This window comes from Salmo trutta, chromosome 15, assembly GCF_901001165.1.
Source record: "Salmo trutta chromosome 15, fSalTru1.1, whole genome shotgun sequence".
Lineage (NCBI taxonomy): Eukaryota > Metazoa > Chordata > Actinopteri > Salmoniformes > Salmonidae > Salmo > Salmo trutta.
The window spans coordinates 25845564-25856433 of record NC_042971.1 but is presented as its reverse complement, the minus strand read 5'-3'; the positions used below and the strand labels follow the sequence as shown (position 1 = coordinate 25856433).

Here is a 10870-nt window from a genome sequence, read left to right as displayed (position 1 = left end):
TATGCAAATATGCTAGAACGGACCAATAGGATCTCGCTAGCTCGTATTTGGCTCTGCCCACTTCCTTGCTTGTTCTGCCCACTATGCCTCATATGTTCCCATTGGAAACGACAGGCTGTGGTTTATCTTGAATTAGTTATAAAAAATCTGTGACCCAACTCTGCAGGCGCGGCGCGCCTGTTTTATGTCATCAGCGGTTGTTTTCGCACCAGAAATGTTCGGTTGAAATGGCGCAGAATCTGACGCTAACAGCAAAGATATTGGATAAATGAAAATGTCCCACTCAGGCCGTTTACCGTTGATTCCGCTCTACTTAAGAGGTGGCTCTCTCGATAGAAGCGGGGACTTGTCTACTAAGTGCGTTAACTGTATATGACCCAGTATATGACTATTTTAACCACTTAATCACTTCTTCGGTCTCTGCTGACAGCTTTGGCTGAAGCTGACATATCTCTTGTTTCATTTATTTAGAATATCATAATTTTCTGGAATAGGTGATTTCTCTTTTCTATCTGAATATCTGTTTTTCTAACGCACCCTGCACTTACACGCATGCGCATTTAAAGAGGACACTCAACATTGCTTCATCAACAGTTGCGCTATTTAGTTTAGGTAGTTGCATAGTACAGCACAATCTAAATTTCGGAAGAAATCACTCGCTACTGTAGCAAGGATTTGAAATACAGTAACGTAGGATTTTTGTTGTAAATGCAGAATCTACAAAGGCTCTGAAACAAGGTGCAGTGATGAGCTTTTTTAGTTTAGGTCAAAGTGCACAAATCGATATAGTTTTGAATGACGCTGAGACAAGAAAGAAAGCCGAACATAAGACCGAAGATGGGAAAAAGGACAAATATTTTCTGTTTTATGATGGCGATACAGTATCTGGAAAAGTCAACATAACAGTGAAGAATCCAGGGAAAAGACTCGATCATCAAGGCATCAAAATCGAGTTTATTGGGCAAATTGGTAAGTGTGACAGACCCATCTTTGTGTTGTCTCTACCAAACTAACTAAATAAGCTACACAATTATCCATGGTGCAAAACATTAACAAGTCTCTGTTCATGAGATTGTCATCCTAATTAATTGCCAGGCTGATCAAATTAGCCATCTGTGTCCATTGATTGAACAGTGACGCAACACGTAGCCATGCCATGCTCATTCACTGCATGCAACTTGGGCACGGGTTAAAGCATCGTGACCTGTGGTGGGCTGCGTGATATACTGTAAGTGATCAACAGAAGAACCATTGTGCCGCAGAAACTCTCCTAAAGTAGACTCCGCCTGGTCAGAAGTTCAAAAATGTGTGAGAATCATGAGGCTAACTTAACCAGTCAGAAGTTCAGATGTGCAAATCATGAGACTAACTTCACCTGTCAGTTACACTTGGTCTGTATCATGTCCTTTATAGTTAGGCCTACATTGTAATAAACTTTCTCAGTATCCGCAGACAGGAATAAAGAACTCTCCGGTGGAAATGCTATAACCAACCCCCAGCCACATCTAGCTAAGTGGATGGTCACTATTCTCTAGACATGTACACATGTTCATTAAATACAATAGATGGCCGTAATCACCCCCAGACATACCTGACTAATTTGATGGGTCATTTACTAATCCGGCCGAAGTGGAGTCTTTTGTGGTAGTGGTAATCCCGTGTGGCTCAATTGGTAGAGCATGGTGTTTGCAACGCCAGGGTTGTGGATTCGATTCCCACGGGGGACCGGTACGGAAGGAAGAAAATGTATGAAAATGTATGCACTCACTACTGTAAGTCGCTATGGATAAGAGCGTCTGCTAAATGACTAAAATGTAAACGTAATGTTTTGTTTAGACATGTAGCTAGCTAAACAATGGACCGGCATAATCCCAACTCCTTCTACTACCACCAATGCAATTATCATTGCTGTAGTATGAATCTGCAGGTAGCTAAAGCTAACAAATTAGGTTCAATGTTAGCTAGCTAACATAAGGCTATAACCAGCAATACAAATGGGTTTCTGATTCAAATAATATTACTACACAGATCATACACGTAACATTAGCTAATGAGCCAGCTAGCTAACAGTACGCTTTAACTTACAATGAAAGTGACTTTCTGACAAAATTAGTAACTTATATCTGAAACTATAGCTAGACTCTTACCCGTATACATGGATGAATGCTTCACGTCAGACTGGAACTATTTAACTCCGCTTTGTTTGTAGCTACATCTTGTTGGCCAGTGTTGTTTCAAGTCACTCTGGTTCACACTGACCGTGGCGTGTGCAGAAAGTAGCCCATCATTTTTTTTCAACTGATCTGTCAATAACGCCTGTTAAATTCAGGGCATCAATGTTGTTGAGAAGTTGCAACTTTTGTAGTTCTTGATGGCTAATGTTATATCTTTCAAAAATGGCGCGGCAGACCAATCCAAACTCATCTCCCGGCATGTCCAGCCCATCCATTATCTCAGCCAATCATGGCTAGCGGGAAGGTTCCTGTTTTTTTCCCATGGCTAAACCAACTAAACTCAGCAAAAAAAGAAACGTCCCTTTTTCAGGACCCTGTCTTTCAAAGATAATTCGTAAAAATCAAATAACTTCACAGACCTTCATTGTAAAGGGTTTAAACACTGTTTCCCATGCTTGTTCAAAGACCCATAAACAATTAATGAACATGCACCTGTGGAATGATCGTTAAGACACTAACAGCTTACAGATGGTAGGCAATTAAGGTCACAGTTATGAAAACTTAGGACACTAAATAGGCCTTTCTACTGACTCTGAAAAACACCAAAAGAAAGATGTCCAGGGTCCCTGCTCATCTGCGTGAACATGTGGCCAGGGCAATAAATTGCAATGTCTGTAGTGTGAGATGCCCAAGACAGCGCTACAGGGAGACAGGATGGACAGCTGATTGTCCTCGCAGTGGCAGACCACGTGTAACAACACCTGCACAGGATCGGTACATCCGAACATCATACCTGCGGAACAGGTACAGGATGGCAACAACAACTGCCTGAGTTACACCAGGAACACACAATCCCTTCATCAGTGCTCAGACTGTCCACAGTAGGCTGAGAGAGGCTGGACTGAGGGCTTGTAGGCCTGTTGTAAGGCAGGTCCTCACCAGACATCACCGGCAACAACATCGCCTATGGGCACAAACCCACCGTCGCTGGACCAGACAGGACTGGCAAAAAGTGCTCTTCACTGACGAGTCGTGGTTTTGTCTCACCAGGGGTGATGGTCAGATTCACGTTTATCGTCGAAGGAATGAGCGTTACACCGAGGCCTGTACTCTAGAGCGGGATCGATTTGGTCTGCGGCGGTGTGTCACAGCATCATCGGACTGAGCTTTTACTTTTAGATTTGTCTGAATTGTTAGATACTACTAGATAACTTGTTAGATAAGTATTTTGCTACACCCGCAATAACATCTGCTAAATATGTGTTTGTGACTAATAACATAAAAAATGTACACCCTTGTAAGATGCAGTAACCAGTAGTAATTTTGTTGCATTACCTTGAATCTCTTTCTATAGTACATGTAAGGCCTTTTAAAGGGATAGATTAGCAAGTAATCTGTAAACTGGTGATACCAACAACCATTTCTCTCTTGTCAGAGCTGTATTACGACAGGGGAAACAACTTTGAGTTTGTGTCTCTGGTTAAAGACTTGGCCCAACCAGGAGAGCTAATGCAGTCCCGGACCTTCGACTTTGAGTTCACAAATGTGGAGAAACCATACGAGGCCTACACGGGCCAGAATGTCAAATTACGGTAAGCAACAGTAAGCATCTGGCAAGACTAAACAAACCATGCATGAAACATTTTCACAGCACAATAGGACTGCGTTACATACATTGGCGATTTTAGAATGTAAATCTTGGTGGGGCAAAAAATAAGGTTGAATCATGATGACATCATTGATCTTCAGGTCGTAGCTCTAGAAAGAGGCTGGATTCACAGTTGGATGACCGTTCAAAATGTATTTTCCCAGTCGGAGCTTGTTTATTCCTGACTTCCCAGTTGACTTCAGAGAGTTCAAGACAAGTTTTTGCAGTTCCGAGTTAAGTTGTTTTGAGCGTGGCACAAATCATGCTTCATTGATAGCATGGCCTATGTTGAATGTTTATTATTTCAAACTTGGAAAAGTGCCCCTTAATCCCAGATTTGTGACCACAAAGCCACTGTCACTGATTCCTTCCAAACCACTCATTGTTGAATTTGCGATTTCCAATTTGTTGTGTAATGTTTATGTCCAATGGCCGATGAGCACCGATACGTTTTATCTATAATTTCTCTTCATATGAAAAGGATTTGCCAGTAGCTTGTTGACTTGATTCATGATGATGAATGCTAGCTTGCTAGCTATGATTTTGAAAGTATGATGTTGACATGATCAGTCAATGAAAGCTAGAGTAGATATAACGTGATTTTACGTCATTTTATCTGTGACCGATGACCTTCAGCCTTCTTGGATGGGCACTTCTAATGTAACTTTATGGCAGTACCCAAGGGGCTCAAATTTGAGGTCTACCCTTTGATATGGTGGTGACGTAGTGTCAGAACACTGAGCCAATCACGGCCCAATGCTCCTTATTTTCTGTTTGCTTGCCCCACACCACAGAAAGCACTGAGCTAGGCTGAAACACCAACATTTTGGAGCTGCCTTACTCAAGAAAACAAGGAGACCATGTTTGTATGCAGCTTTATTAACTCAATTATATATATTTTTAAATGGTTTGCAAACTGATGTGACACGTATTAATGCCAAAATAACATGCAAAACAGGCAAGCCCCCTAAAAATGTGGGGCTCAAAACAGGGGGGCTTGAGTTCCAAATGCGATTTCACTGTTATTTCTATCGCCTAATAATAGTGCATTCTAGTTGTTGTCTTTGGTAACAGGTAATTGTTAATTGATTGCATGCGATTCTAGGCCATTTAGTTAAATGTAACCATTTGAAGAATCGTAAAGCTGATTGTCTGTGGTAAAAATGCCTGGGTCTGAATGGATTCACCTCCAGAGTGCCATTTTAAGAGTTTTGGATTCAACAAAACAGAATTGTTGCCTTGACAAATAGAAACAGAAATAATAGAAACTGAAAATAGAGACAGACTAGACTAGAGTCTAGAGAGTTGCCACTTCCCATGTCTCCAGGACAGTGCATATCTACAGTATCTTAACTTCTGTAAATATGTTAACTCTAGAGAATCATTTGTCTTTTAAGTGAAGTGCATATTTATTCTTTTTATTTATTTGTCAGGGACCATGTACAACATTCCATTGCATCAGATTTAAATAGATGGCTCATTTTCATCTGTAGTCCCTGGGCAGAAAACAATGAACATCAATACAATGCTACAATATAACACACTATTAAAATATCTATATGTAAAAAATATACAGTGCCTTCAGAAAGTATTCAAACCCCTTGACTGAAGCTACATTTTGTTGTTGCAGCCTGAATTTAGTGTATTGATACGCCATCCAAAGCCTAATAATAACTTCACAATGCTCAAAGGGATATTCAGCGTCTGCTTTTTTATTTTGACATGTTTACTAATCGGTGACCTTTTTTGCGAGGCATTGAAAAACCTCCCTGGTCTTTTATAGTTGAATCTGTGCTAGAAATTCACTACTCTATTGAGGGACCGTACAGATAATTGTATTGTGTGGGGTACAGAGATGTGGTAGTTATTCAAAAATCATGTTAACCATTATTCTTGAACACGGAATGAGTCCATGCAACTTATTATTCGATATGTTAAGCACATTTTTACTCCTGAACTTATTTAGGCTTGCCATGACAAAGGGGTTAAATAATAATTGACTCAAGACATTTCAACTTTCATTTTTTTTTATTAAGAAAAAAAAAACATCTAAACAAAATTCCGCTTTGACATTATTTGGTATTGTGTGTAGATCAGTGACATGATCTCAAATGAATTAATTATAAATACCGGCTGTAACAACAACAACAACAACAACATTTGAAAAAAGCTATTTAACAGTCTTATGGCCAGGGGATAGAAACTGTTTTTAAAGGGATCCTAATTAGCATTGGCTCATGAAGCTATCTCTAAACTTCCTTCGTACTGGACACAGAGACATAAAAATGGTATCCACGAGTTCATATGACCCTGGGAATGTAGATAAAGGGCCTTATTGCCAAAATCCCGATGTATCCCTTTAAGAGTCTGTTGGTCTTTGCCTTGATATTACTGTATATGCATCATGGCTCAGACTTCACTTGATTTCTACTATGTCTCACCAACTATTTGTGGTCTTTATGGAGAGAATGTGACTCCTATCAGCGTTATTGGAGACCTTCTGAATAGTTTTTTGTGCATCCTGTATTATTACCCAATATATTAGTTGATATTCTGACTCTTTTTTAAATTTTTATATTGCAGCTACTTTCTGCGGGTAACTGTAAGCCGGAGACTGAACGACATCAGTAAAGAAATGGAAATTGTTGTGCACACGCTCAGTATGTGCCCAGAACTCAACTCGTCTATCAAGATGGAAGTGGGAATCAAAGACTGCCTGCACATCGAGTTTGAGTACAACAAGTCTAAGTATGACTCTGTTACCATGGTTTATCATATACATTGATTGGAAGGCTTGCGATATTCTTGTTTTTGAATGGCAGGCGAGATAGCAGAGCTTTAGTGAAACTTCAGTCTCCCTGGCTGAACTTCCCTAAACTCCCATGATAATAGCGTTTTTATATCATATGATTTGTGAGGGAAAAACCACCTGAACAAAGTAGAACATTTGAAGTAGCTTTTGTCGCAATTCTATATAAACACTGACCGGTTTGAGGGGAGTGAAACATTGTCGTAGTTCTCGTTATTATGACAACTTCTGTCAGTACTGTTTATTAGCATTTGATGGAAGTGACTAGTTAAACAAAACCAGTTTGGTTTTCAGTCTCTCCTTGTCCATAGACCACTCTCAAGGTAAGGAAACCAATACCTAAATATGTAATTTTTGCTGTAAACTGTAATTTTAACACAGGTACCACCTAAAAGATGTCATCGTGGGGAAGATTTACTTCCTGTTGGTACGGATCAAGCTCAGACACATGGAGATTAATATCATCAAGCGAGAGATGACTGGCACGGGTACAAACGTGTACCATGAGAACGACACTATAGCCAAGTACGAGATTATGGATGGAGCACCAGTGAGAGGTGAGTGGCATTGACAACCAGTGGAGGCTGGTAGAAGGGGAAATCGGAGGACGGGCTCATTGTAATGGCTGGAATGGAACTGTATGTTTTGATCATTTTCCATTCACTTCATTCCAGCTATTACAATGACCCCATCCTCCGATTTCCCCTTCTGCCAACCTGCACAGTTGACAAGGCTGGATTTACACGCTGGGCATGGGACGTGGACAGAAAGCGTCTAAACAACGTTTTGGGATTTTACAGTGAACTATCACTTTAATAATATGGGTTTTGTCTCTTTCAGGGGAGTCCATCCCTATTCGACTTTTTCTGGCTGGCTATGAGATCACTCCTACGGTGAGGGACATCAACAAGAAGTACTCTGTGCGATACTACCTCAATCTGGTGCTCATAGACGAGGAGGAGAGGTGTTACTTCAAACAGCAGGTACATGCAGACACACGATAGAGACAGTACAAACACTAGACCCGTGGTAGAGACAGAATAGAAGATGGGTAGGTATTGGTTCATAATGCTCTACGCTGTTGTTCTATTTGGTATAATTTGTGGTACATCTCAATAGTCAAGGTCAGCACATTGTTCATTTCAACTCTGTGCATGAGTGCTGTGCAACAGTACGGCTTTAACAATACATTGATTTTGTATAATGGATGTAACAAAAGGAAACCAAATAGAGGTCTTATCATACCTGTATCACACCATGCTGAATCGTAACATGAGGTGTACACCACTATATACTAGTTGGCTGTGTGTTACCTGGGATGTGTTGATTAGCGCAACAGAAAAGTAATATTGAACATTTTTACTGGACAAGTCCAGGTAGTCTCTCCCTGTTTCCTTCTGTTTTTGTCCATTTGGTGCCTCATTAACGCTACCCTGTTTTGTTGCGTTGTTTTAGGAGATCACTCTGTGGAGGAGGGGGGACGTAGTGAGGAAGAGCATGTTCCACCAAGCGGCCATCGCCTCACAGCGCTTCGAGTGCTCGTCCAGTGACGACAAAGCCCTAGCTCATGCCCAGGCTACGGAACAGTAGCTAAGCCCCAGCATAGCCTACAATCCATCGCTTCGAAAAGGTGCGTGTGTGTGTGTGTGTGTGTGTGTGTGGAGCACTATGTTTTGCACATGTCTGTGAATCTACGACTGTGAGAAAGAATGCATGTGTGTTGACTGCATCTATGAATGTGTGCGTGCTCGTCAGGTCATATCTATGACAGAGCATGTGCGTGTGTGATGTACAAAATTATGTGAACGGCAGCCATTTTAGGCATATATTTATAACCTCGCCCCTTTCAACGTCGTCATCTCATCAACAACACTGATGTCACTTTCTCCAACAACTGCAGCTGAAAAGGGATGAAAGATGTCACTTTATAATTCAATGTTTGAAGAAATAAGGTGTTCTCATGGTATATTTTATGAGCTTTTAGCCAGGTTTTTCTGCTGTACTGATTATCGTAATGTCTTTTTTCTGCCCTTTGAATTAGTGATGTTTCTTACCTCAAATCAAGGGTATAAACAGCTGCTGTTGAGAAACCTTTTAGGCATCTCTTAATGAGTGCTTGTCTTTGGCAGTTGGACTCAATGGACATGAAGACCTCTTAAGGCCTGGTTACACCTTGCATTAACATGTGGGCGTCATCCAATCAAGACGATCAGATCACTATCTGATCAAGGTTTGTGGTGTACACACATGGTATTAAAATTAGTCTCTTATCTGTCCACTGTATACGCCCAGTGTCCGCATGTTAGCGCAAGGTATAAACGTGGCTTTAAAATCAGAATGTGAAATGTCAACTTTAGATGCACACCAGCTTAGGGAAAATTACATTTGAATTGTCAAACAAATTATTTGTATAAAACATTGCATTCCATTTGAATTCCACTCTATCATCAAAAATAACATTACAAACTTTGTCATTATCAGTAGATGCAAACGTATATTTTTTATGTATTTGATATTTTATCAGCATTATACATGTTCTGGCTTTGTCTAGTTGACTTATGTCCATTAACATTGGGCGAGTTAGTTTTGCATGGCCCAGTGTGGTACACTAATGGTTTCTCGGAACTGATGGCTTCTACGGTTGCTTTAGGGTAGTTAAAGTAGTAGGTTAAGATAATTAACGTTACAGGTTAGGATAACTGATGTAACAGGTTAGGATAACTAATGTAACAGGTTAGGATAACTAATGCAACAGGTTAGGATAATTAACGTTACAGGTTAGGATAATTAACGTGGCAGGTTAGGATAATTAACGTTACAGGTTAGGATAATTAATGTGGCAGGTTAGGATAACTAATGTAACAGGTTAGGATAATTAATGTTACAGGTTAGGATAATTAATGTGGCAGGTTAGGATAATTAACGTTACGGGCTAGGATAATTAATGCGGCAGGTAGCCTAGAGGCTAAGAATGTTGGCACTGTAACTGAAAGGTCAGTGGTTCGAATCCCCGAGCGACTAGGTGAAACATCTGCCGACGTGCCCTTGAGCAAGGCATTTCACTCTAATTGCTCCTGTAAGTTGCTCTGGATAAGAGCGTCTGCTAAATTACTAAACCTAAGTGTCCTAACATTTCACATTTAAGGTTAGGAAAAGGGTTAGGCTGTGCAAAAATGCGCTACTCCATCCTACCGTAGAAACCATCAGTATCACCACACCGGTTCCCCGGGTAGGCAGAGTTTTCTCATTTTAGACCATTCCATTGGTCCTGATGAAACCACTACCCACACAAACTCCCCCCACTGCTACTGCTGTTAATACAAGAGTGGCAGATTTTGGTGTAACCTTTCCAACGTATGAACTGAATATATGATAAATTTAATATATTTTTTTTATTTGCACAAGATCCACAGTTTTCTGTCTGTAATTGGTTTGAAAAGTACCTAGAAAACATTACCAGCACTGGTTAACTTTTTTCCTTATGGTTAATTGCCAAATGGTTCTAGTTCAATTCTAGAAACATCACAGCTTATTTATTCTGTCATCGCCAACCATTTTACACCAGTTACATGACTTCCGGTGTGAATGCACTGAAGTCCTCATAACGTGTACCGGCACTGTAGTATTGAATGGAAGTAATATGAAGAAACAAAGAATGTGTTAGTCTTTTAGAATGGTGTTTTGTATTATGCTCTAACTAGACTTCAGGCTAGATTTAATCAGGTTCACGCTAGCCGACTCCCTCGTAGCTGTTGTTTTGAAGGTGTCAGAGGTGGAACTGGGTTAGAGCTGTCAAATCCACAAGGGTCTCCCGGGATTATACCTTTCGTGAACATTGGCTGCACATAGTCGCATTAGTATAAATCCCATGCAGCCGTACATTCTCATTCTGAACTTCTAGCGTGAGTAGGGTGGGTGTGGTTTCGTGACAATGAACACACGAGCAGTTGGTCACCGACTGACATATTGCTTAAATAAAAACAAAGATCTGCCTTGTGTGTACTGGTTAACGCTGAAGTGAATTCATCTAGGCCTTCATGGAGTTTACAGCCCTTTTTGGGCACCTGATAAATGAACTGAAACTGTATTGTCCATAGACATGTGGGTTCATTAAATCCTATGGGCTGCAAGTGTCTTTAAAAGTCCCATGTATTATAATTATTACTGCGGTTTCTCAATGCGGGCTTTATTTGTAGCTAGATTTACTTGATAGTGGCCCTGAGTCTGAAGGGTAAACAC

At 40.5% G+C, this 10870-nt stretch overlaps 1 protein-coding gene across 2 annotated transcripts; it reads left to right on the top strand.

Annotated features, from left to right (window-relative positions):
- The first annotated feature begins 208 nt into the window (after positions 1–208).
- LOC115148687 (vacuolar protein sorting-associated protein 26B-like) lies at positions 209–9393 on the top strand. Of its 2 annotated transcripts, XM_029690792.1 has the most exons (7): positions 209–969; positions 3610–3766; positions 6406–6570; positions 7013–7188; positions 7472–7614; positions 8087–8261; positions 8761–9389. In XM_029690792.1, the coding sequence occupies exons 1-6, from the start codon at positions 747–749 to the stop codon at positions 8219–8221; spliced, it is 999 nt and encodes a 332-aa protein (XP_029546652.1). In that variant the 5' UTR covers positions 209–746; the 3' UTR covers positions 8222–8261; positions 8761–9389. The 2 variants fall into 2 exon arrangements, with proteins under 2 accessions (XP_029546652.1, XP_029546651.1); XM_029690791.1 differs by having other exon boundaries at positions 8087–9393.
- The last annotated feature ends 1477 nt before the right edge of the window (positions 9394–10870 follow it).

Bases quoted from the DNA above. Each gene is read 5' to 3' on its own strand.
- LOC115148687 (XM_029690791.1), top strand. From the start codon at position 747: ATGAGCTTTTTTAGTTTAGGTCAAAGTGCACAAATCGATATAGTTTTG. The intron at 6,571-7,012 runs GTATGACTCTGT...ATTTTAACACAG, and splicing joins TTTGAGTACAACAAGTCTAA to GTACCACCTAAAAGATGTCA. The intron at 7,189-7,471 runs GTGAGTGGCATT...TGTCTCTTTCAG, and splicing joins GGATGGAGCACCAGTGAGAG to GGGAGTCCATCCCTATTCGA.